This window comes from Coturnix japonica, chromosome 5 (genome assembly GCF_001577835.2).
Source record: "Coturnix japonica isolate 7356 chromosome 5, Coturnix japonica 2.1, whole genome shotgun sequence".
Taxonomy (NCBI): domain Eukaryota; kingdom Metazoa; phylum Chordata; class Aves; order Galliformes; family Phasianidae; genus Coturnix; species Coturnix japonica.
This window is the reverse complement of record NC_029520.1, coordinates 7,703,599-7,730,443: the sequence shown is the minus strand read 5'-3', so window position 1 is coordinate 7,730,443 and position 26,845 is coordinate 7,703,599. Positions and strand designations below refer to the sequence as shown.

At 48.4% G+C, this 26,845-nt stretch overlaps 2 protein-coding genes across 4 annotated transcripts; both read right to left on the bottom strand.

Annotated features, from left to right (window-relative positions):
- Positions 1-330: 330 nt before the first annotated feature.
- On the bottom strand, positions 331-4,635 carry LRRC55 (leucine rich repeat containing 55). Its single transcript, XM_015863711.2, has 4 exons — positions 4,185-4,635; positions 2,796-3,706; positions 2,478-2,713; positions 331-955 (listed from the first exon to the last, which is right to left on the bottom strand). Exons 2-3 carry the CDS (start codon positions 3,436-3,438, stop codon positions 2,478-2,480), a joined length of 879 nt encoding a protein of 292 aa, XP_015719197.1. The 5' UTR covers positions 3,439-3,706; positions 4,185-4,635; the 3' UTR covers positions 331-955.
- A 5,335-nt stretch (positions 4,636-9,970) lies between these two features.
- LOC107314466 (inner centromere protein-like) lies at positions 9,971-26,843 on the bottom strand. 3 transcript variants are annotated; one of them, XM_015863701.1, is made up of 19 exons: positions 26,777-26,843; positions 26,238-26,382; positions 25,822-25,935; positions 22,751-23,439; positions 21,570-21,621; positions 20,835-20,868; positions 19,759-19,837; positions 18,972-19,062; positions 17,750-17,885; positions 17,539-17,673; positions 16,987-16,998; positions 16,251-16,360; positions 15,696-15,807; positions 14,355-14,465; positions 14,067-14,194; positions 13,784-13,862; positions 12,806-12,916; positions 10,840-10,984; positions 9,971-10,290 (listed from the first exon to the last, which is right to left on the bottom strand). In XM_015863701.1, the coding sequence occupies exons 1-19, from the start codon at positions 26,826-26,828 to the stop codon at positions 10,085-10,087; spliced, it is 2,541 nt and encodes an 846-aa protein (XP_015719187.1). In that variant the 5' UTR covers positions 26,829-26,843; the 3' UTR covers positions 9,971-10,084. The 3 variants fall into 3 exon arrangements, with proteins under 3 accessions (XP_015719187.1, XP_015719189.1, XP_015719188.1); XM_015863703.1 differs by lacking the exon at positions 26,777-26,843 and adding an exon at positions 26,561-26,694; XM_015863702.1 differs by lacking the exon at positions 16,987-16,998.
- Positions 26,844-26,845: the final 2 nt, after the last annotated feature.

Below are 26,845 nucleotides of genomic sequence, written 5' to 3'. Positions count from 1 at the left end.
GCCACCATCCAGCAGCATTGTCCCCAGAGCCATGTGTGCTGACAGGACGCAGCACAGCTGCTGCCCGACCTTTGGGCCCCAGCACGTAGGAACAGCCCCCTGGTCCCCGTCTGAGGGGCCCGGCTGTCCCGGGGAGCCGGGTGACACTGTGGTGACCCGAGCACTGGCAGCTGGGCCCTGCACACCGGGAGGTGCTGCCGGAGGAATAACAGGAAGCGCAGGGAGGGGAAAACACGGCTGATGCCTTCTGCAGGTTGTTTTCCACCTCCTTCCCGGTTGGCCCCGCATGTCCCTGCTGCCGCACGCCCATGTGCCCACCCCGGCCCTGACTCAGGCTGCACTGATGCTCTTTATTATTGAGGTTCAGCTCTGAAAAAGTGCTCACTGTTACAAAAGTACACGTTTATAAAATGTGCTCTGTACAAAGTCCGGGGGACTCAAACTCGGCGTTTCCCCCTTCTCCTTCCCTGTCTGGCAGTGCATGGCATAGAGCAGGGAAAGGGGGAGGAGAGGGGAAAGGGGGAAAGAGAAAGGGATAGACGGGAGAGGAAAAGAGAGGATGGAAGAGGAGGAAAGAGGGAATGGAAGGGAACAAGATGAGGGAAGGAGAGGACAGGAGGAGGCCAGCAGCTGCCCCCACACTCTGCACTCCCCAAGCTGCAAGACAGGACGTGGCCATGACACAGGGGCAGCGGTGTGGAGACCCAGCACCCGGAGTTGGGCACCAGCACCAGCTGCTGTTGGACAGAAGTGGCAGACAATCAACATCCTCGGTCCCCTGCCCACCCCATGCAGGAAGGCGAAGTGCGAGGGTAGGCCCTTTTGCTTCAGAAAGGCAGAAAATGGATCTGGTTGAATTCATGGAGCTTAGCATTTACACTTTCTCCTCTATCGCCCAATAGCGGGGTCAGGAACTGCTGGAGGAAATGCACGTTTTGTCCATGGTCTCCAGAGGCTGCTTTGGCGGGGAGAGAGAAGACTTAGCAAAAAAGAAAGAAAGTAAAAAGGGATCCCGAGTACCCCTATCCCAGGAAACAACACGGGTGGGCTCTGCTCTCCTACGGGCATGGTGCTTGTGGGGTGCAGCCTGGAGCTGCAACATTGCCAGAAGTTCAGCCTTGCCGTGAGTATACCCTCAGTGTGGCCATGGATCCAGGGCAAGGGGACTGCTGCGATGTGCACCCAGCCTTCTCTCCATGCTGCAAGCAGGGCTCGTGGCTCAGCATGGGAGTGGGGTCACCAAGCCAGAAGCTGCTTTATTTTTTCCCATTTTTCTCGTGGTTTTGGTTTTGTTTTGGTTGGCTTGTATATAAATGGCACATCTACACTCCAGCTACACGCATGGGAAACACAGTGAGAAAACTGAACAGCTCACAGAAGGCCCCTCCTTGGGATGCATGTGGCAGGAGGATGGCTCCACGGAGGGTGTAAGGGGGTGAGAAGGCTGTCCCAAGTGGAGTCCCCTGGAGGGCAAAGGTGGGAGCAAACGTTTCTTGGCAGCAAAGTGCTATGTGACCATGGGCGTTTTACAGCTGGAGTGGAAGTGTCAGTCCTCAGCCCTATGTGCTGCAGAGATGGCCATGAAGACAGCGTAAAACACACACGAGAGCAGCGGCCACCCTGCTTGGACAGACAGGCCGGTGGCTATGTGGGTTTTTCTATTTTTTCATTTCTTTGGAGTTCCTTTTGCCTCCTAATTGCAGTTCCCCAAGGTGTCTGACCAGGCTGGGCTCCAGGTATGGCCCAAAACCTGTACAAAACTTGGTAGGAGAAGGGGAAGGAGCAGGAAGTGGCTGGTGAAAGCTACCCAGGAGATGCTCACAGGGCTTCAGCACTAGTCCCAAAAGCAGGCATGTGGCCCTGGCGCTGTCTGCATGTCCAAGTTGTGGCAAGTATCACCAGCACCCAGGGCTGTCCCTTATGAGTGCCGTGTCCTGGTCTTGGCCCTTAGCTGCAGAGAACAGGCTGGGTTTGGGGAACCAGAGGCTGCCAGGCTCATGTTCCACTAGTGCTGTTTCTGGGCTGAAAGCAGTGATTTCCATGGTTTTCTCCCCAGGCAGTGGGCACCAGTATCCCCCAAGGCACCTGCTGCTTTTGGGGTTCTTTCCCACATGGGGTTTGCTCCGGCGGCAGCCCCTGCTCTGTCTCCCCCAGCTCCTGGCCTGGGGTCTCTCCTGTGCCCCCCCACTTCTGCCTCCACTTTCCCAGTAGCTGGGGCTACAAGCTCAGCCCGGCTTTATGGTGGTGACGGTGGTCCTGGGGGGCACCAGCCAGAGTGAAAATCCCCCATTTTGGGGCAAAAGAAAAGGAACTGTTTCCCCGTCTCCCCACAACAACCAGGCACAAGGGACAGCGGGAGGGGACCAGGACAAGGCACAGTGTCCGCGCCAGGCAGTGGGGCTGGGGCGGGGAGCAGGGGAGGCTGGGTTGGCTGGGGGCAGAGGGGTGAGCCCCCGTCCCAGCCTCCCCGGCCGTACCTAAACCTCCTCGTCCTCACTGGCTTTGCTCCAGCGGTGACAGCAGTTGGCCGTGATGCCCAGCAGGAAGTTGGTGGCCACCGACGCGATGGAGACCACGAAGCCCACGAAGGCGATGAAGAGATAGTCATCCAGCGTCAGGGTGAGGTGGCACGCCTTGAAGCTCTCCTCTGTCAGTGAGAAGAGGGGCACCTCCTTCACCTCTGGGGGAGCCTGGCACTTGGCCAGCTGTGAATCTGCCGAGAGAGTGATGTTAGTGATTGGCATGGGGGATATCGAGGATGGTGGGGATGCGGGAGTGATGTCCGGGCCACCTACCTGATGTGCAGAGCTGGATGCGGCTCTTCAGCCACTTGAGGAAGGGCTCCATTGCGCAGCCACATACCCAGGGGTTGCCGCCAATCCGGAGGGTCACCAACCCCGTCAGCCCCTCCAACGCATCCAGGCTGAGGGCTGACAGCCCCCCATAGCTGAGGTCCAGCTCCCGCAGCTGTGCCAGCCCGCGGAAGGCCCTGGGGTGCACTGTGCACAGCCAGGGGTTGTGGCTGAGGTCGAGGCGCAGCAGCTCGCTGGCCTCCAGGAACATGTCGGCCGTCACCAGGCTGAAGTTGTTGTAGCTGAGGTCCAGGTGGGTGAGGCGGCGGGCACCCAGGAACAGCCTGGCAGGCAGAGTGGCCAGCGAGTTGTTGCGCAGGTCAAGGACGCGCAGTTGGGCGTAGCAGGCCAGGTAGCCCAGCGGGATGCTGGCGATGCGGTTATGAGCCAGGCTGAGGTTGCCAGTGTCTAAAGGCAGCTCGGCGGGCACCGAGAAGAGCCGCTGCCCGCTGCAGTCCACCGCCTGCCCACGGCACGTGCACAGCACCGGGCAGCCTGCCCCGGCACCCGCCGCCACCACCGCCACCACTGCCACGAGCCAGGGGCCCAGCAGCATGGCGGGTCGGCGGCCTGTCCCTGGGCCCATCTCAGAGCCTGGAATGTGCCATGCCAGCAGGCTGCAGTGCGGGGACAGCCTGCTGGCTGCACCGCAACGGCATCCTCTGCCCGTCACAACGTGGTGGCCATCCCGGCGGGGGAAAGGGCCACCCAACAAAGTCTACTGGCAGTAGTGGAGGAAGCAGTTGGGACCGCACCCAGGCTCTGAGCTAGCAAAGCGACGCTTAGGGCATCCCACAGACATTCGGGGCCCACTGAGCCTCCCCAGAGGGCCGGTGCGAGCTGCTTGCAGCTGCCTGCAGAAAAGAGGGGTGAGAGAAACCCAAGCTAGCAGCAAGCCTTGCTGGGTATCCACACCATCCCCACAGATCTATGCCCCTCCTTGTCCAGCCCCCGTGCTTTTAGCCCAACGGAGGGCCCAGCCCCACCGACTCAGCTTGGCTTATCCTAGCAGAGCAAAGGGGGTCCCCACCATTAACGCTCTGCCTGCTGCCAGGGATGCCTTCTTTGCCAGCCCCCGCAGGGATAGCCCCCTCCTAGTGCACAGCATTCCTCGCCCTGGCGGCCCCACTGCCGGCCTGTTCTGCCCCCGCTGCCTGGCCATCTTAGCTCCTTCCTCCCTCACCCAGCACGCCCATGCCCTCCCCAGCTCCATTCTTTCCCCATCTCACCCATTGTGCAGGGGAAACCACCGCCCCTGCCGCCCTCCTTCCCTGCCACGGCCGCCAATCCCTCCAATAGTGCTGGGGGACAGCGGGGTCCCCGGGTACTCACGCTGCCTGGAGACAAGCAGGGCTCAGCTCAGCAGCCACTGGGCTCGGGCGGTGAGACGGGGGTCCGTCGAGTTGGGTGAGCGGCTCCTGCAGCCAAGGCTGCTGCCGAGCCTGGTAATCAGAGCAGGTCTTTCCCCACCTCCTTCCTCCCCTCCTCCTCCTCGTCCTCCCTTGTCTCTCTCTTTCTCTCTATTTTTTTTTTTTTTTTTCCTTGAGGGCCAGATACTGACGTTTCGGTGTCTCTTAGCAACTGCCTCCACATCTCTGAGCAACAGGAGAGCAGGATGCGGAGCTGCAGAGCGATGGAGATGGCAAAGGGGAACAATGTCCCCGCGATGGGGACAACCCTGCTCGGGATGATGGTGTGGGATGAGGGATGACAGCTGGCACCTGGCTATGCAGTGACCCCAGCTGGTCCCCAGCCACCCTGCTTGCACACCCAGCCCCGGAGAGCAGCCCTGTAGGATGGGGTGAACCAGGGCTTCCCAAGTCTCAAAACAGAAGCAAAATACGCGTCAGCAGAAGAGAAAATGAGAGCAAATTAGGAGTGACTTCACCCAGCTGCCTTCACCCCAACGAACCCAGGCTGCATGCAGAGACCTGGTGGCCTGGAGGGGTGATGGAAGGGCTGTTCCCATTTAAAAACTGTTACTCTGCTCATTTCATGTGATATTTTGTGTTGCCCCCCCCTCCACCACCACCACACACACACACACACACTCTTGCAGTCAGCTTCTTTAAATGCAAATAGCTCCATCGGGGAAAAAAAAAACAACAAGATGCCTGGAAATGTTGCAACAATATGGGTATGGCATTTCGTAAAGGAGGCACTTTCAAAATCGAGCCTGCTTGTGTATTTTCCCCCATCTCTTTCAATTTTCTCCTACTATTCTCACAGAGCTGCCTCCTTCCCAGCCCCACCGACCCCATTTCTATATCCCTGTGGCATCACATAGCTGCCCTGGGGCTGCTGCTCCCCATGGGGCGGCTCCCCATTGCCTGCAGCTTGCAGCCAGACGGCGCGCGGCTGCCTCTCCCTGTGGTGGGTATTAATTGGCACTGCTCTCAGCCCGGGGTCCCAGTGGGTTTCAAGAGAAGCTCCAGGAGCCAAATACAACCAGACATCCCCGGAGCCAGATGCAGCTCAGCCAGACACATAATTAGAGATAAGACCTGTGCCTGGCTGCAAATCTCTTCCAGAGCATCTATTAGTACGGAGATTTCCACCATTTAGGGCTGCATTAGAAGCAAATTAATGAATAAATAACCCCGATCGGGGCTGGTTGTTAATGACCCTCAAGGCCAACTGGCAGAGCTAAGCTCAGAGCCCCTTTGCCAAAATGTTTTCCACAATACAGGAGGGGTTGGTGACAGCTGAGCAGCCTCACTGGGACATCATGGATGCACCAAGAACCACTGAGATGGCCATAAACATCCCTGGGGTGCTCAAAGCAGGGGTGGATGGGGCCCTGGGCAGCTTGATCTGTTGGGGGCAACCGTAGCCATGGCAGTGAGGCTGGAATTCAATGATCTTTGAGGTCCCTTCCAACCTAAGCCATTCTATGAGATGCAGACTGCTTTTGGAGATAGCCATCGGTCTTTTCAGCTCATCCTCCTGTTCTTTGCCAAATCAACCAACACAGGCAACCAGAGTCCCCTTGCAAGAGCTCAGTCTTGAAATGTGTATGCATGGACCTTATGGACCCACAGCCCCTGACCAAACTCATCCCTCAAAGCCTGGAGGAGCTTTGGGAGCTCAGTTCAGTGACTTCTCCTTATGCTCAGGTTGGGCTTCATCTCTTTCATGGGAATCACCTGGTAGCCTGCTTTGTTTAGCACATGTGATCAAGCTGTGAAGAGGAGGAGGAAAGTATCTGGATAATAAAACATGTATTGAATAAGACCAACTTCCAGCTTCCTCAGTACCAAACTCAGTGCTTTAATCTAGTTCTTATTTTACTTTTGTTACTTTTTTTTTCTATTTGAGTACTCTACAACCATTAATACGCTTACACCAGCCCAGAATGCCATTAGGACTCAAGGAAATAGGATCTTGCCAGGATCTGGGCAGAAATACTTACAAAGGGCTTTGTTTGACTTTGTTTTGGGTCTCTTTCCATCCAAGAGACAATTTTAGTTTGGCTGACACTCTTTGCAATTACGAGTTGGTGGCAGAAAGCCAGAACCCAAATCTGCTTTCTGAGCCCAACGCAGCGCATTCGTGCCAAGGTAGGGTTTTACAACTTCTAAATGCTTTGTAATCAGCTAAGCAGGTTTTGCTCCTGTCGGATTTGCCTTTGTAGTTTCAGTAAGGAAGTAGATGGTTTTCCTTCCTGCGATGCCTTTATCTACAAATGGCATCAAAACTGAAGGTTGTTGTGCAGACAGGAGCTGCAGGTGGGGCACTGCCTGCTCTCCTTTTCTTTTCATGCCTTGCATGTTGTTACCTCATTTTTGCTGGTTCAGTCTCAGAAAGCAGTGCTTGCTTACAGCTGTTTCTCATTGCCAGGAGTGTGCCAATTGCTGGGAGGAGCCTCAACTCAGCCTGAATTTCAGCCCCAGGGCTGCTCCCCATCCTGCCCCTTTCCCTGACAGCAGCACTGGCAGAGTCTGCTATATTTTATGTCCTTTGTCCTAAGACTGCCTGGGCTTCTGAAGCTTTTTGCTTGAGCCAGACTTGAGGCTTTCAAGTGGAGCAGCCTCTTCCTTGGTGGTAGGACTCCATGCTTTCCTGGTGAGGACATGGTTCAGGTAGTGACATGTGTCACACAGGGATGGGGCTCCCCCAATGGCACTGCTGCTCTGGGCCCTCTAAGCCCTTTCACAGCTAGATTTTAAGAATCGTGGGATACATGAAGAGCTTCAGGGCAGTTGGAGAAGGCCAACTGGGCAGACACCAGAAGCCTCATGTTGGATTGCTCTGTTGGGGGTGCTGCCATGGACACTGTGATTGATCGTGGTGTTGGAGCACAGTCAGCTCTGCAACGTGGCTGCTGTTCTCAGGGAAAGCTGAGGAGCCCAAGACTAGATCTCAGAGCCATAGAATATCTCAAGTTGGAAGAGACCCAGCAAGGATCACCAAGTCTGACTTCTGGCTCCACACAAGACCACCCAGAAAATCAAACCCTGTATCTGAGAGTACTAATGTGCTTTTGGGAGGCACAGTTATGGGTAAGATGGTAGGCATCAGACAAGGAGTTTGTGGGGTTTGACTACAGCTCCTTCACCTGTTACTGGGAGCTTTATGAAAATATGGAGCAGAAGGCTGCTGCTGGAAGGTGACAGGAGGGAGCAAAGCAGGGGTTGGGGCATGTGCAAGCACCCAGCACAGGTCACAGCTCCTCCCATGCCTGCTGGCACAGCAGGGATGCTCTGCACACCACCTGAAAGGCTGCAGGAATGTGTTTTGACTCTTCTGCTGAGCCTACATGAGGGAGAAAAAAAATGGAAAGAGAGAGGCCTATATATGGATAGTGAAGATAGCTTGAGGCATTACAGACAATAAGTCAAAGGGGCTTGCCCCTTATTACTGTACTGTCCCTAGATATAATTCAGTACTGCATTTTTACATTAACAAGTCTCCACTACAACACTGTAAGAGAGAAAACTCATTTTCAGATGGAAGAGTTATAGTACCCCTGGGAAGGGATGGAGCCATCCCATAGCAGAGGCTATATTTTTCTCATGGGTACTCAGTCCTGAGAATGAGCTTAGAAAGAGGGAATCTCAGAGGTGGATTCAACTCATCCCTTCACACAACATCAGCTCTTTGTCCCACGCCTTACTATGTGGTTGAGTGGATGCTGCTCGCTTGCCTTGGCTTCCTGTTTATGTGCTACAGCACTGTGCCATTACTGCCGGATACTGCCTTGCAGCTGCACTTTGGCATCTTATCACTAACAGCTTGGAGATTTGCATTGCATTTTGTCACTTACAGCTGGGAGATCTGCATTATATTTTTCACTCTGGAGTGAGCTGGAGCTGCTCTCAGCATCGTTGCCCCCAGGGACATGTGAACAAGGAAATTCAACAACAAACAGAAAACCAGATACAGCTGTTACAGATACGATGCACATCAGATTTGGAAGAGATCCTTGTAATACTAAAAGTACCTTCTAACATGCGTTGCCAGTGCTCTGGTTGCATAGGCTCATGGCTGATACTCCTGTGATCCCATCACATCTCTTATCATAGGAAAAGAATGATGAATGGCACCAGCACAATGCCCAAATCGGGGCTGCACTGGGAAGCAGACCTCCCAGGTTTCCTCAGAGCCTGGCAGGATTCAGACACCTTCTTGGCCCAGCCACTTCCTCTGAAATTGCTTCATGCCTTTTAGTGATTACCTGTCCCAGCACTGAAACGCTCTGACAGCAGCTGTGGTTTTGGCAAAGGTGCTTCTGTGAACTTCCTGCTCAACACCAGAAAGTCAAGTTTGTGGTTTGATGTACGCTGCTTGCTCTGGCACAGAGTTTCAGCTGAAATGAAACCAGTTCCTCCCCAAGCCTGATGTTAAATTACAGCCTGTTTCATCCTGCCAGGAAGCCTCACTCCTCCTCCAGACAGGCACCTTTGGCCAACTCCAAATGAGAGCTTGACCTCCCAGGATACTGAAGTCACTGCCTTCTTGGATGTATCTAATGAGGTTATCTGTGGAGTCAGTTATATGGAGAACATATATCACTGGATCAGTGCAGGGCTGCACTGGAGTGGAAGTGGGCATGTTCTTCTCAATCTCTAGGCACTTGAGTAGCAGTCACTCGGGAATAAGTAAGCCCCAGTCCTGCCCCTGCTGGCTTGAGACATGAGAGATCCCAGAGCATCACCCAAGACATTATATACTCTACTCATGAACACAGCCCAAGAGAGGAGAACTGAAGAGAAGGGAAAGAATTGTTACCATGGCCAATGCAGGACTTGGCTGTCACTCAGAGACTTTCACCCGTCATATAAACATCTTCCTCATCACAACAGTCTGTATGGCTTAACTAGCTTACCTGCTCTTTGAGCGTCACTGACTGCATAGGCTTGCCCTCCAGGGGCCACAAAGACAGCGAGATGCATAGCATGGAGCTGTATTTGACACTGTGCAGCTCTGCAGGAGCTTGGGATGCTCTGCAGCTGGCCCAGCACACAAGAGCAGTCCCTAGGCAACCTGCACCAGAGCCACCGGATGCACTGCAGGGAGTCTGCTGCCACTCAGAAGAGCCCTGGGTGTGCACAGGCAGGGGGCACCGAGCAGATGATCTCAGTGCAGTCCTAAGGAAATGGCTTTTCTAAGTCACAGCTTTAAAACAAATCTGACTCCTGCCTAAAAGCAAGACCGTATCCTCAAGCATCCTAAAAAAAAGAACTCAGCTTTGGTTCCATTTATCCATGAGAAAAAACAAACCAATTACAGGACACTTATACATTCTTTAAAGAGTCTGAACAGACTTTTCTAGTTGAGGAAGAAGATTCTGGTTCAGGAACAAAAGATCAGAAGAATGCAGGGTTGAAAGAAAGATACTGGTGGATAGAAGCATTGTTAAATACATATTTAGTGTACAGAATGCGTTATGAAAACATCCCCCCCGCCCCTGTTGATTTTTAAAGATTTATCCCTACACCAGTCTCATGGCTTTCTTGGCTAAGATTCTGCAAGTGATTTGAGGAAATGCATAATGGAGCAATGTCATCTCTTCAAACATCTGCACTTGCACAAAGCGCAGCCAGCAGCAGCTCAGAGCATACCAGCTACAGCATCATGGTGGCTTAGAAGGGGGAAAGGAGAGAAACAAGCATCGATGAACTTTATTCAGTGTTTTTATTTTTGTACAAAAGGGTTAAAACAGGAAGCAGTCTGTATGCTAAGAAAATAAAACTGACGCGTCACATCATTTAAAAACTGTTTGTGTTTTCTCAGTTTTTGAAGCTGCAAGCTTTGCCACAAGTAGATTTGGGCTCAGGTGGGGAATGCCAAACTGCTGAGCTCGTGCGTTTGAAATACCGAGGCTTGCTCTTGCCAAAGATATCTTCTAGCTTAGGGCTTGCTATTGACCCAAAGAGTTGGTCAATATTCACTGGATGATAATATTGGTGCAGAATGGCTTGATTAAGCTGAGACCCTATAAAAACAACCATATCAGAGAAGCAGAGTCAAAGAAGTTGTCATCGTTCTGTTTAAGGTATCCTTTGCCTCAGAGCCCACAGGACAGTCACTCCACTCCATCCACACCCCCTAAAAAAAACCCACTGCAACCTGCACAGTGAGTGCAATTAACAGTCTTCTTGCTCACTATAAAGCTTTAAATACCACATCCATCTCCGGGTTGCCAACAACATTTGTTTTACGTCACTTGTCACCATACTAGAAACACCCCAAACTTGCCACACCTTGGTTTACCACAGGGGGAGGGGCTGCCTCAACTAGTGAGGCCAACCCCCCCCCACCCTCACACCCTTGAATCCAAACACACAGAACTTTGGATTAGCTTTAACACAACAGCACTCACAAGAAAGCAGATCCAGCCCCTCTCACCCAGCAGCTGCCAACACTGCTGAAGTCTCACACTCCTGAACTGTACTTTAAGGAAGCTGAGATCACACTGAGCAGATCTGGAGAGCTCCTGCTTCCCAAGCAAGGAATTAAAAGACTAAGCGAACATGGCACCTACCATCAGCCCAGGCAGGGACAGGCTTCCGAGGGTCATTCTCATCATCTGTGGAATCATCACTGTTCAGATCCATCCCGTAGTTATTGGGGGACCTGGATTCTTTTGTGTCCTTTGGAGGTGCTACGCAGGATGTGGAGATAGATTTCTGAAACCACAGAGACAACATTTGTGAGAGCAGCAAACATACCTTGCAGCTTGACAGAAGAGTTTGCTTTGCTAGGGCAGGCTTACCAGTCTGACCCCTTGCAGGCATCTCAAAGCTCTGGCATTAGCAAGACAAACAGGCTGTACTAAGATCCCAGATTAAATCCCACAGCAATATGGTGTTAATGTACTTAAGGTAGGAACACTCACACAAACCCAAAGCCACAAGTTAAGAGGGAAGTTTACAGTGCCCTGTGATGGGCAAGGAACATTTAAGTAAAGATGCCAGGAACAAGAACTGAGAGCAGACTTTCTAGAGCAGATTCTTCATGTACACATTTATTTTCATTCCTAGTTCAAAAAAAGAAGAGACCAGAAAGGTTGCTTAATAGGGAAACTTTTACCTACACATGAACTGAAATACTTGTAATGTTCTTATTTGACAGGTAATTTGGGTTGAAGTACTCAAATCCTTCTGGCTTTCTTTTTGCAGATCTGTTTTGAAACCATGTCTCGATGAATGCCAAGCCCAGAACTGTATCCACAGCAGGAACTGCAAACTGCAGAACTCAAACAGCTGTTTGCTCAACCTGAAGCTTTCTAGCTGTAGAGAACTGCCTGCCAGCTTCTGGTGTGGACAGAGATAGGGCTCCACGTCACTTTGAAGTTGCAGGTCAGAAAAGCACAAGACAAAGCCTGGAGGAACATGCTACCTTTGTGGTGAAGAGCAGGGAATGACCAGAAGACATGACAGTTGCATGTAGTCCAGCAGCGCCTAGAGGTACTGACCAGAGGCCAAGCCAGGAAAGGCATCATTATGGAGATATTGCCACAAACCTCCCTGAAGTGCCTGTATACTGGTGAGCACAGTAGGAGGAAAAAGCCTGATGAATCAGTGATGTACTCCAGCTGCAGGGCTGTAGTTCTGTTAGGATCACAGAGGTGTGGTGCAAAGAAGGTGGAACCAACCAGCAAGAGTACAAGAGGCAATGGGAGCAGCCTAAACCTATTCTTTTTGCAGTGTTCTTCACATTTAATCCAAGTACAGGAATAAGGGAATGCAGATGTGCTTACTTACTTTGTATAAGCACAAAAGCAGTTGCTGTATTCTGTGACTTGTAAGCCTCTTCTGTTGTTTTCATTTTCTTTTTATTAAAGAAAAGCAGTGCAAAAACATACCACTATCACAGCACTGTGTGAAAAAGCCACGTGCTTACTATCACTCAAACTCATCCACATGTTTGATGGCGGATTTGATTTTCACTCTCTACAACCCCAAAGGCAGAATATAGAAGGCAGCCAAAGCACAAGAGACAGAAAGGGGCATTTACAGTCAAAGGGGTGCTCAGAGCTGACCGATTCTCTTAGCAGCTTTTTCTCCACCCCTCCAGACTTTGAGAGTAAACAGTTCAAGTCCAAACAAGCTTCTGGAGATTTAAGCTGCTAAATAGTTAGACTTCACCAGGCAAGCCTGAATCAGTGTTGCTACCGTGCAGCTAAAGGCTCTGCAAGCTAAACTGACACCTCATGGTGTGCTGCCATCCTGTGGTCATTTCCAACATCTATTCAAGAAGAAAACAATTGCTTTTCGTTCGTTTCCTCCTGTGCTGAGCTCTCAGCCAAGAACCAGAGAATAAAAGCTTCTCCATCCTCACTCTACACGAACTCCAGTTAAACCTCAACAGTCTCTTTAGAGGATTTCACCTCCTGGTCTCTTTATTTATCACAGCAAAACAATAAACCAGCAGGTTAACAACAAAGCATTGCAGCAAACCAGATACCACAGCTCCATTTTGAGGGCACCACTGGAAATGAAGCTCACCTTCACAGTTTTGCTCAGCCACGTGCTGGCAGCAGCAGTAAAAGATTCTGGTTGCTCAATTTTCTTCTTTTCTGCTGGCTGCTGCTGGGGCTCCTGCAGACCATCTCCCTTCTGTGAAGACATAAGAATTAAGTTATTCATTAATGTGCACCCAAGCACAACAACCAGGCTATCTCTGGAATTCATTTTCCTCTACTCCTTTGTCTTCAGCAGGGCGAGGGGGAAGGAATTAAAAATCACACAGATAAAGTGACAGCTGTCTTGGCTCAGATTCAGATCAGTGAAGCCTCCAGAGCCCACACTCCTATTGCTTTCAGCTAGTTATTAGAGGTCACTGCAGCAGATTCTGGTTGCTTGGCTCTCTTCTCCTGCCCAAGCAGCTGGTGCAGATGTTTTAAGCTTTCATTCTCCTAATGAAGAGGAAAGCGTTGCAGAACTTCAGCTCCATTTCAACCCAAACCACTTAAACCAGGCATTTCACCTGTCACTCTCCTCAACAGGGAAGAAGCTAACACAAGGGGAAGAGCTGTAGCCACTTTCAATGAGATTCAGCTTCTCTCTTACCCAGAGAACCTTTGCTATATCCTACTCCAGTCCAGTTGCTGGTTATACATAAGGAATTTAAACTTTCATTAAATTTATATAGCAAAAATAGGAGTTCAGAAGCTGTTAGCCATGGGACTAAGAGCAAACAGAACAAAAAGGAATAATTTATCCTTAAGAGTGGTACCATTAGGGCCTCTGGTTATGTTTTAAACTAGTGCAGAAGGCAGACAATGAGGCATTATTCAAAGTGGAAAATATGACTATGATATTCTGCAACAAGCAGCTCTAAGTAGTAGCTAACCTTGAAACATCAAGAAGGAACAACAGACTTGGAAAGTAAGTCCCAGCTTAAAAAGAAATGATGAAGCCTGCATGTTCTATGCCTTACTGCTTTACAGCAGAATTTGCTGCAAGCCACCATTAACTCCTCACCGTTGTGTTTTTATCAGTAAACACCATGGACTCCATCTGTGAATAGGGGGCCTTCTCTTTCTCACACTGTTTGAGATCCCTGGGAAACAAAATTATAGTTTGGTTACACAGAAAAGCACATTTCCACCCCTCCCTACCAGCTTTCTTGCTTTAGCACCCCCAAACCTTTGGAATCACCTGACACTCACATCAGATTCCCAATTGCAGCAATACTGTTTATATTTATTTGTGCACCATGTCTGTTGCTAAGTCCCCCCTCTCCAGAATAGAAACAGGCTAATACCTCTCCTTCACTTGTTCCACCTGTCGCTGCTCTACAAGATTTTTCAGTTCCAAAACTTTTCCTTTTTCCTCTACTTCAACTTCTCTCCTTTTCTGCAGCAGCTCTTGCTGCTCAAGTTTATCTTCCTCCTGAAGAAGGACAAACAAGACAGAAACTTTGCAGCAGATACTTTGACTTTCCCCAATCCCTGTGGCTCCTGGCAATAACTGCCTGGTGGTACAGGGAGCAGATCAGCATACAGGCTCCCTTCCTTTTCTATATGCAGGAGGGATCTAGTGTTGTTCTTACCGACTTGAGTATTTTCTGCTTCCTCACATCACTTTCCCATGGTTTCTTTGATAGCTTTTTCTTGCTTCGTTCCTCAGACGTCTTTTCTTCCAGCCCTTGTGAGAGACGCACCTGAAAAAGCCCCATTCATCTGCTCCATCGCCCCTCGGGACACACAGCCTTTACCAAATGGAGGATGAGGAGAGTTTCCTAAGTCTGAAGACTGGCATTCAGGTTCTAATAAGAGAACCCAGCACCAAGCACACGTGAATTGTATTTAGCACCAACCTCGTGCAAGTCCATCACTTACTACAGGTCATGTGAAGAGACACCCACCACCTGGAATGTTGGAAGAAAAGAACACAGAAGCCATTACAGATGCACAAAATATAAGCTTTCACCCTTTCACATGATTCTCTGCAGAACAAGGGCATCCAGAATATTGTGTTTTGTCTTGAAATGCTACTGCCAGCTGAGCTGCAGTGTGAATTGAGGACCTGAAACCTGAGCCCCAGATACTGTTTTTGCCTGAGCTGTCCCAGTCAAAGCATTAGCTTGTGCACAGGAGCAGGCTAGCCAGGGGTGCATGTGTTTGTGGCTGCTGAGGTTTTGGGATAGGCTCAAGGAAGAATGATTCCTTCTTTTTCTAAGTCTTAGCTTCTCCAAAAGTCAGTCTAGTTCACTCCTTAAAGTGAGCAACCATATTTTTTCCTGGAGCTCTATTATCCAGGTCAGCTTAGCACAACCTCCCTTATTCCTAAAGAACCTGCATTGTTGTACAAAAACCAACAGCAGTCTGCACATGGCCATCAATGGCTGATCCTTGCATACTTGTTTGTTTTTTTACCTGTCCTTGAAAAAAAAAGGGTGGAGACACCCTTATAGACAGACAATATGAAACACATACAGCTGCTGCTGCCACATCTACTAATCACGAGCATTTCTTGCTCACTTGGTGAGCAATTCCTTCCTGCCATGCTTCTGCAACCACTGTGGCTTCACTGTCTGTAATGCTATGCAAACAACTGGATGACACTGTCTCACCTGCAGGGCCTGTTCACAGGACAGTCAAGGGATGCTGCCACATTCCTTGAACACAGAGCGCTATAGATGCTGCATGTTAGAACAGGAATGTTTAGAATCACTGCAGAGCTATGGAGAACAAAAGCGTCTCCTTGTTAGACAGAGAATTTCAAAGTCTATTTTAGATGCAGACTTTCCCACCACCTGATTAGTCACCATGAACAGCAACCCTGTGCTGCACACATCTTGCCAGTGGCCTGTTTGCACCTGCTTGGTCTCACAGCTCACTGTGATAATTTCATTATTCAGAATGGCTCAAAGCTTAGTCATGCTTCTTACCTTTTCATCACTCTGTAAAATCTTCTGCTCCATTCGCTTTTTCTTCTCCTCTTCCATTTGTTCCACACGCTCTCGAGCCTGCAGTGCTTTCCTCAGTCGCTCTTCCCTCTTCCTGGGGAAGGTGCGTACAAGAGGGGCCTGTTAGCTTTGTTTGCTCTAACACAGATTTGTTTGCTCTAACAGAGAATGACACGGGAACGAGGATTTGCATTGGCAAATTGAGTTTGTGTCTCATTTTCTAGCACAGCAAACTGCCACAGATCATGAGAAAACAATTATTTTACTTGAATTGCTTTGGCTGAGCTTAACCTCAGCTCATATGTGGATTAAGTCCACAAGAAATCAGCAGGTGCTTTGCACTGATGCAGTTACTACTGCAGCAAGCCATGAACAGCACTGCTTGAGGTGCTCAGGGATCATCATGTATTAAACATTCCTTCCGGGTGGGATGCACAAAGCACGGTACAGTAACACTGCCTGCCTGACAGGAAAAAAAGATTAAGGCAATTCTGCACTGAAGCAGGGAAGGAACAGGATGTAAGGGACTCAACTCACTGCTTCATTTCTGCCTGCCGTCGTCTCTTCTCCTCCTCCACTTTCTTTCTCCTTTGTTCCTCAGCCTCCTGCTTCTTCCTGAGGCTTTCCAGCCTCTGCCGCTCCTTCTCCTGAAGGGAGATGAGTTCAGATTATGCACCAATTGCTGGGGCCTGTTTCTGCCCTCAGGCTGCTTTGAGCACTAGCAGCTAGAGGCTAAGCAGCCCGCTAAACAAAGAAGTCCCTGTCAGAGTCATGTTCACCCACACACAGGGATAGGAAGTGAATAGCAGGTAAGAAACAACACAGATTTGGCAGCAGCACTTATTCAACTGCACCACCTCAGAGCAGAAGAATCATGGGGATGCAGGGATGCACTTAAATCTTCCAGTTGTTCAGAACACACTGCAGGTAAGGGAAGTTACCCAGCACTCTGCAGCTGTAGGTGAGCACCTGTAGCAAACACTTCTTGCCTAGGCCAGCGTTACTTATGTCAGCAAGTAGGAGCAGTGGGGAGACAGTACAGAGTGCAAGTAGTCACACTTAGAGGCCGATAGCTTTCTCAGTAGTTCCCAGCTCCAGCAGAACAAATCTGCAAAGGAGATCCTGCCACCTCACCACCACCATGGCCAGTTTACATTTTTGGACAGAAATGAAGAGAGTGCCAGTACAGGAGGAAAGAGCTGTTAGTGTTGTGAGATAAGAAGCATAGCCATTATAGTCTTCCAACACCACAGTTAAGCATGTCATTACTTACAACAAAGTCTCCCTGTAGGAAAAAGACACACAATGAATGTTTGTAAGAAATACTAGAACCCTGAACTAGCCCTGTTAGCTGCAGCTCCTTTCAAGCGCATGCTAGGAAACCCACTGCAAGACCCCACAGACTGTTTTTCAGCCCTGAAGTGGCCAATTATGTGACTCAAAGGCAGATTCCCACTGCAAGAATTTTCCCATTTTACTACAGTTAAACAGCTCCAGAATTTAAAGTGTTTCTGCTGACTACAGACAAAACAGTGATATTTCTCCACATCTGAGGAAAGGTTGATGACTGGTACTAAAAACAAAACGAACAACCCTGGCTAATAACAGTATTTATGGTCTTGCCTTGCTTCAGCTGTCCAGTCTCCCACCCCTGGGGAGACTGAGGTAGAATCATGAAGACAGTTTGCTGTTATGACCTACACTGATCCATGACAGCCAACAGAACCAGGAATACATTTATGCTTTTCTAAGCAGTCATCCTGCCACTCCCACAAACTTGATCCTCTCCTCCATCATTGTGAGGGGAAGTGAGATTCTGATGCACCTTAAGGTCAGGTCGGGTGAGAGTATTGCGTTTGATGAAATTCCTTATGACACCCCCATGTCCTGCGGATCCAGAGGATGTGAGTAGCTGGTTCCTCTGCACACCCTGAAGGAAGTTTTTCAGTGGTCTAACAACCTAAGAGGAAAAGATAGAAGGAAATTACCACCTGCAAGGGAAAGGGAGGCAAGGAGTGGACATAGCAAAGACTCACCTTGCTAGCTGGAGAAGCAGAAGGTGGAGTCTGGTTTGCAGAATTCACGTGCTTGTCATCCAAAGGGGATCGGGCACCACCTCCTGGATGCTGCCTATTCCATATAACACCCATTGCTTGCTTACAGCTTCTTGTCCTGTTGGCATTAGCCAGAGGGACACAAAGTCCCCATTAAGCTCCACAAGTTTTAACAGGAACATTTACTTATTGTTTCACAGATCCCTCTGCCTACTCACTACTACCACAGCAGTTGGGCCTCTTAGGAGTCAGTCAACTATGGAGCAGGAGCACCATCTCGTCATTAATTATGGACAAGAGAGGCACATGACAACTTGGTAAGGGAACACCCAAATTTCAGAGCAGTGATATACAACACCACTCCCACTCTCTCATTCCTCACTCAAATTCCCAGCAAGGTAATATATGTCATATCTGGTATCAACAACAAAAGATTGACACAATCCGCATGTGTTAATAACCAGCCATTCCAGCCCACCTCACTGGCAGGATTTCATTTGCTTTATGAACGCTTTGGACATTCATAGATACACGACCCATGTCAGAAATCCCCTAATGTGCACCCACTAATTTCAGTGGGAAAGAGGGGCACCACCTCACTGTACAGTCAGGGCTCAATCCAGCAGCAGTTTCAAGGAAAGCTGCAGATTCTGACCCGTCGTACACAGTTAAATATCCACATGAGAACAGAGGTTACCACTACTCTCCCCACCTATCACCCCCAGCAAATCCACCTCAGCAAAACCTAACAGGACAGACTAAGGACAAAGCTAAAAGCAGTTCAAATCTCACGTGAAACATCAGCATTATAAGCAGTGAGAAAATAAGTCAGGCATTCCAGACACTTGCACAAGATAAAAATAAACAGGTTGGTCACCTGCTTGTGTTGCTGTCTGAAACTACTCCCAGACCACCCCTTTATGAACCACTTAGAGTCATATCTAAGCTGTGAGGTAATAGTGCTGTTTTAGTAATCTTTGCTGGTTTGTGCATGAATTAACCCATCTTGGATCCAGGTCTGACTTGGGGAACAAAAAAGGCCAAAGAAATCACACAGAACTCCCACAGCATAAAATTTCAAGACTCTTGTAGGGAGGGGACAGGAAGGGAAACACTCTGAGCTTTTTTAGTAAATTATTTAAGAAGGCCAAGCCTAACTCCTCCCAGACCATGGCCTCATTCCTCCCTTGCAAATGTCTCGTACCATACGCGTGAAGGATTCTCCTGGGACTTGGCACACTGGACTTGCTCTTGGTTCTTGTTCTGGGCTTCACCATTTGGATTTACACCTTTTTCTGTGAAGAAACCTCTAGTCAACATCACATTCCAGGCATTCCGCAGGGCTCCTATTCCAGTTCAAAGCCCCATGGCACATAATCAAACTGCAAAAGCAGAAGCCTAGATGGCTACCTTGAATATCAGGGCTTTACACATACAGCAAAGCATGCATCTTGTTCAGAGCCTTCTGAATAGCCACAACCAGTCTCACCAGAAAAACTGCAGGTGCTGTTAATTCCATCCCAGCTACAACTGCTGTGGAATCCTACAGATCCCACAGAAGACAGTTTGAATATCTTTATCTCCTTGCTTTGAGGCACAGTAAATAAGTAAGATGTTTAAATCATCAACAAATGCAAGCCCAAAGTGGACAAGGTTGTCAAGGTACTTTAGCACAGTATTATACTTAGAGTACAAGTCTGAGTGTTCTCATCTCAAGTGGTCCCACTTATTCATTATGAAGTCTGAAGTTTGACTAAACCATGTTTGTCTCAACGCTTGGATACAAACCTTCACAAGGATTTACAAGATGTAGTTAGATAAGTAAGGACATATGTCTCACCCCCTCAGGATATCACAGGTCTACCTTGACTGGTTAAGAGTAGTTTCGTTTCAGCACAAGCCCCAGATTTCTCACAAACATTCACATAGAGTCCTTAGCCTGTGTGCCTCTGTGGCATCATACAAGAAATACAAGACTAGCTCAACATTACCTTCATTATTCCCTGTCTGCTGCTCAGGAGGGCTGGCAGCTCTTTCACTTTTGCTCGAAGCAGGCATGTCTTCAGGAGCCTAAAGAAAATGGAAACAAACATTAGCTTAGCATAGTCTTCCCTAAGGAACAAGACTGCAACAAACCTTCAATCCTGAAAAAAGGAAGAAAACAAAAACAACCCAGTCACTCCCAACTGCAAGTCTACTGCTAGCCTAGGGACTCTTCCTCCCAATCAGAGTTGTGCTAGATGGATTCTGCTCATGAAACTCCCGCTGAGGCTGGTAAGATGAGTGTTGCCCAGCATTTTCTCATCAACAGCAGGAGACTTTGATTTGACTTTAGGTCAAATAAAGTGCATTGGGGACAAGGGACACTTGGAGAGACACTTTGGAGACAGGCTCCAACTACAGATATTCTATTCTTGAAAGAAAGCAATCCCTTTAAAGTATCTAGGATTACAGTATAATTGTACACTTTAAATACCATGGTAGTATATTCTCTGGAATATAAACAAGTTACTGAAGCACAGCATGCAGGCTGCCTGCACATACACACACAGGACATGCCCTTCCCTACCCGCTAAGCTACCACCACCCACAATATAACCAGCTGTCCTCTTGTCCTTCTGCAGCTTCCCAATGGCACCAGTGCACTGTTTGGAGGCAGAGCCAGCCCCTCTCTCTGCTGGGCTAATTTTCAGATAAGCTGGTTTACAGTACAATCACATAAGATATTTTTGCCAGTTTAAGGGAACAAAGACTTGCTAAGAATATACACAGTCAATCACCATGCCCAGATGACAGGCAAAAGCTTTCAGACTCCTGGGAATCTATCCAACAACCTCTGAAAGCTCCATCTTAAAGGCACAAAAGGCCTCCATCCACCAGGAGCCTGTGGCCAACCGGCATAACAAGCTACCCAAGCATTAGAAAGGCTGTACTGTCTAACTCAGCAGCACTTCTGCTGAGCTTGAAGTGATGTGACAGAATCAACCCTGGGCTTCACTCCTTACATCCAGCCATAATGCTTCCAACTGCTCAGCAGAAGATGTGTAGGTCATCCATTAGAACTTACCTTTTCACCTGGGGAGTTCAGTTCCACTCCAGTTCTGCAAAAAGAAAGCATCTTGATTATTTAAATTCTCTGAAATAAAAGAAACACTGTTTTGTTCTTGATGCACCTCTACCAGTACAGTATTTAGAAGGGAGAATTATAGGGAATGCAATTACAATGGAGCTAGCACATGGTACCCAAGGAGAACACAGGCAAGCACAGAAATGGAGATGTAAATTCCTCTGACAGACTATGTAATTACATTGCTGAATAACACACTAATGAGCTTTGTTCTCTCTTTTTCCTGTAGTGCTTCCATGCAGTAGGTAAACAAAGTTCTGCACACCTCAGGCAGAGAGCATCTTACCTATTCACCTTTCAAGTCAGACAAGCTGAATAACCAACAGCATCCCCAAGCATCCAGAGGCCGGTTAAAGCCAATAGCTGTAGGACATAATTCACATGATGGCAGACAGAACCATTGCTAGCAGGCTCTCAATGCTTGTGGCATAGGGCTGGATCCTGCATTAACGCAGTCATCAACCTCACTGTTAGCATGAACAAGCTTCTGAAAGGGATGGGCTGTGTCTGAACAACAGAAGCTTGGAAATATCAACAAACTCCAGGTGATGACATCACCTAGAACAGTCAATTACAAAACCACAGACCTAGTATAGAAAAGCAACCCCTACAGCTTCTGTATTTTTTGCAGCTATTTTTGTGGTTTCTTCCTGCCTGTTAAAATGGTAGCCTCACCTCAAGTTATTAGCCACATCATCTTCCACAAAAACCTCTAAGGAGCTTTGACCTGGAAGGGAAAGAAAAACAAAAATAGCATAGCAAAAAGCCATCTTGGGGATTTCAAAATGAGGCTTCCCAACAGTGGCAATGCGTGAGTGGTAGAGCTCAGGTCTCTGTGCAGGCTTCTCCCAGGGAACACACCGATTGCTCATCTTGCTTTCCACATGAGCACTACCACCTCCCTCAAGTGTCACTGATGAACTGGTGTAGGCTGGGAAGGCAGAGAACTGGAGCAGCAGCTCCTCTGTCTGCAGACTGCTTCAGCTGCACAAACATACCCATGCCTCTGTCACAGAGATATCATTTCCCAGTCAATTGACTTCAGTTTCTGCCTCCCTGCACAATTTTAAGCAGAGATTTGGTCGATTTGGGCTGATTCTATTTCCCCCTCCCTCCCCCCACATCACTTAGATGAAAGTGTTTTAACAAATGCCTAGATACAGTGTGACTCAAAGCTGACAAAACTAAATACCAAAGGCATTAGTGCTTCATTAGAAGCCAAACTGGCTTCAGAAGCAATGATTTTTACAAGCCCAAATCTGAAAGCCTTCTAGCCTTCTCAAGAGCAAGGAAAATGAAAAATGTGAAGCTGGACTTTTGAATCTTATTTCCTTGGGTGACTGTGCTATTTAGTTCCTTGTCCATGAACTTTATCTTCACCCAGAAAGCATCTGAGTTCCTCTGCCAATCTCAGAGTGCAGACACATTAATCTTCTTCCAGTTCCTCAACAGAGCCCACAGAAAACACTCATACTAAAAGACCCTCTGCAGGAATAACCTCAAGGCAATAAGCTACCAAACCACACACATATCTAGAACCAGCAAAGGTGCATTTTCCCTCCCACTCTGCATTTATTGGCTTTTTTTTTTTTTTTTAAAGCATCTGCAACTTCTGTGACCCAATTTCTAGTACCTGTGCCCCACCTTATACTCCACTCCTTCCACAGCAAAACAGAGCCTGAGGCTCACCCTGACAGTAGATGAGGATCTGAAGACTGCACCCTAAATGGATAGAAACCACAAAACCTACTGCTAAAGAAACTAGGAGGAACTGCAGTTAATATGGATGAGCAACTCTATAGCAAAGCTGAGAAGCTGACTTGCCAGAAGAACACACTCAGTAACAGAAAACTTACAGCTCACTCTGCTGGAGGCAGAGGAAGATTCTTGTGCTGCTGCCTTCTTTGCAATGGCCCTGCTGATAGATCTCCGGATCATGTTCTCTCTTTTGCTGGCCAGAGAATATTTTTCTGCCAAGGAGGTCGTATGACTTTTGTGAGCACCACCCACAAGGCTTCGGCGTCCAGAACGTCGTGGTTTGGATATCACTGCGGTCACTTTGTTGTCCTGGAAAAGCTCCTTCTCTAGGCTTTGAGATGACAGATCTCCATGGAGCATGGCAGGGTCTCTATTTCTAGTAGCCTTGGGAGTGGAGGTACTTGCTCTTTGTTCAGTGGCCTCTTCCTCCTCCCCTGCTGTCTGGTCATCAGGGACTGCACTGACAGCAGGTGCCTCATGCAGTTCATCCTCCTTGGTCACCTTCTCTGCTGGAACAGCTTCACAGGGTGCATCACCGTAATCAGCACTATCTTGCTGTGGAGGCACCTCAGCCTGAGGGCAGTCACCACAATCCACTTTCACCATGGGACTTTGTGCTTCTGCTGGCAATTTCTCAGGCAGTGCTGGAAGCTCCATTTCAGTGTCAGCCCAAGACCTCACCTCTTCCTCCTGAGGGACAGGGTTCTGGGGGTGCTCTTTGCTGCAGCATCTTTGGGAACTTAGCCTGGAAGATGCCAGCTTGATACTACTCCTCCTTCTGGACAACCTTAAATAAGAACAACTTCAATTGAAACAATGCAGAAATCTCCCACTCCTAGACTGTTTCAAAACAAGACGCAGACAAGTTTTGCAGTGAATCTACAAGCTTCCTCCCTGAATCCACTTCCCCTTACAACACACTTTTTATCATTGGCTAAATGCAGGAGGAAAAACAAACTCTGAAAGCTCTCACATGAGAGTATGCCAGGCATACTACATTTACTTGCAACTAAAGGCTGCATCACAGAAACACAAACTACAGAGGCTGAGGTACCAGGACACTTGCAATTCTGTGTGAATATTAACCCACAGCCCCACCTGGAGCTGCTGTCAGAGGATAGTAAAGTCATATCCACTCCACTCTGTTTGCCCCAAATGAAGCACAGACACCCACACTGGCAGTGATTTTGAATAAAGTTATCCTAGCAAGCTAGGAAAAGCTACACAGTGGTTTGGGGAAGTTCCACAGTGAGATTCAGCTTTGAAATGCTTTGCATTAGCTAATTTAACAAGAGATAAAGGAGCCATGTAAGCTCAGCAAGTCAAGGCGATTAGCTGGGCAAAACCAGAAGATGACCTCAGTGTTTCAGACACGAAACAAAGTGGAGAACCAAGGTGGAAGTGCCTAGCAGCAAGAAAGCAGGGCTACAGAAACCCAAGGCAGCATAAACTAGTTAAATGAGCAAGGGTTTATGGTTTCTGGTGGAAGGACAGTCGCCAGCAGCCTTCAAGTTGATATCCTCTGCCTTCCTTCCAGTTTTGTTCTCTTGATTTCTCATCCTGACCTCGAGCAAAAAGATATCACTTCCTGCTAAAGTTCACAAAAACAAGACTATTAATTGGGAAACTCATCAACATGCTAAGAAGTGGTTTCTAAAATATGCACCGAGGGAACCATAGCAATGGAAACAACAATGGCCTGACCCTGCAGGATTAATGTGCTTAACTCCAACATGAACTTCCTGTTGACAGATGATTATCCAACCTTTCAGGCATCGTCACATCAGCAGATCTTTCTCAAAGCTAAGTTTAAATTAGGAAAAAACACATGCAAGATTCATCTTATTTATGCAAGCAATCAAGCTTCTATCTAGCTGCTACCTGAAGACTAACATTACAGCTTCAGAACTCTCCCTGTTTAGATTTGCAGTATTTTCTTTTCCTGCCCTCCTTCAGCACACACATGCACGATCTTCCCACGCTTCCTTACTATTCTTGCTGTTCTCTCCATCCTCCATGTCTAGTTTTTGTCGGTCTTTCAGTTCTAACTCTTCTGTGGGGTTTTTCATCGTGGTTATCTAAAGGTAAGAGCCTTACCACACAGTTTATTACTGTCTATCCAGTTACTGGGTTAGGTCACACCAAAGCAATTACCAGCACGCCTACCCTCAGATCACAGCATATGCTTCACTGAAAAGCAGGTTATTAACCACCTTGTCCCAACCACAGGACGAGAGCAGATATAGTTGGCCACCATGAAGGTATGACATCAAGGAAGCTAATTAGCATCAAAGCCAAATCACTCCCTACACAATCCCTCCTTTCCATCCATTTGCAGACAACCGTTGTCATGAAGAAAGGCATTCCTCCATTTAGCCTCCTCCTTACCTCTTCTACTTAATGAGCTTTGGCTTACTTTCTGATGAATCTTTTTACTGGTACAGGAAAGGGAAAGAAGAAAAAGGAGTTTGGCTGCTTGCCATTACTACTGCTGCTCCCATCTTCAAGCTAGAGAAACTCTCTCAGGCAGCAGCAAAGGGGCAGGCTGCTTGAGAGAACAGTGGCACTGTCTATACAGAAAGCTGTTAAGAGTACAAGGTAAATAGCACAATAGGAGCTACATTTCTTCTGCAGTCTACTTGCAGTAGATAAGATGCACAGCTTTAGGTTCTAATTTTTAGGGCTAATCTTAAAAAAAATCCAGTAAGAGCGGTTATATACCATATTACTTGGAACTTCTACTTGTTTCATTTCAAACCCCTTGTAGTCCTTTTTGTCTGCTAGCTTAAATAACACCAATAGACATGCCAGTTTTGCACATTCCCTGTAGCAGGCTACATTCTCAGGTGAATGAACACAGGAGCAACCTCAGGTTGAAAGCTGTGCTGAAAAAAGCATGAAATTAAACAAGAAGAAAACACAAGCAAACAAAAAAATAGAAAAAGACATACATATATTTATTGAAACAACCAAAATATATGAAGGGATAACTAATTCTCTACCAGATTTTCACAGGAATCAAAGTGTTGCTTCACCTTGCCACGCCCTTTTAATTCTGATATTCCCTAAATCAATAAGCAAGCAGCTATTCTGAGCACGCATATGCAGAAACAGTTAAAATTTCATTTCACTGTTAAATGCCACATGCAGCAGAGCCAGACTCACCCACCTCCTCCTAGTTGGCTCATTCTCATCTTTCAGAGCTGAAGACTGCCTCTTCCTAGGCCGTCTCCTCTGGGATGGCGTTTTGGGCATCAGGCCAGGCTCAGCTCTGAAGTTGTTGCTGAAATGCAGAAAGCCAAGGCTGCATTCCACTGCTAACTGCAAGTCATGCTGCCCACCACCCAACCATAGCAATGTTCACCCATTAAGGGGGCAACAAGGGAGAAGCAATTAAGGTGTAGCACCACCTGGCACTAAATGAAGCAGCCAAACACAACCACATTAAATCCCTCATTCAGCTGAACGATGCACTCCCCCCAGGCTTACACCAGGGCTGTGCTACCAGCAGGTAGGAGCACATGCAGCTTTGTGTTCCCTGTGTTTGAGAGCATCCTGGGATGCTCCCTGGAGGACAGCCCCTACCTATCCAGCATCCTCATGCCCTGCTCCTCCACCTCCCGCAGCCAGGCCAAGTGCTTGTGCTCAGCATCATAAAGGAACCTGGAGAGTCTCTGCCCACACACTTCCAGCAGCCGCATGGGACCGTCGGCTGCTGCCATGACCTTGCCTGGAAATATAAGAAGCACAATGAAAACTCTATAGGATGCAGAGAATGAGCAAAGCCCACTTTGTGCCGGGCAGCAGGGCACAAACGAACCCAGCTACAGCTCTAAGGGAGATGCAAGCCCAGAACTCCCTACTATCTCCCCCCTCAAACCCATAGCACTCAATCCTAAGATACCAACCCACTTCACTCTCACTTCGGGCACCCTACACCACCTCTCAGCACGAATACCCACACCAATACAGCTCTCCCTCCATTCCCAATCCCAAATATCACTACTTCCTCCAATCACAGTGTCTCTACAGCCAAGCCCCCCCCACTGCTGCCTGCCTCCCACATCCATCACTCCCCGCTGTTAAAACCCAGTTATCTTTTGGTCCTCCACTCCCAGCCCCACCTCCCGAGTCCTCCACAACCACAGAGACGAGCGAGCAGAAGGGAAGCAGCATTTAAGCGCGCCGCGCTC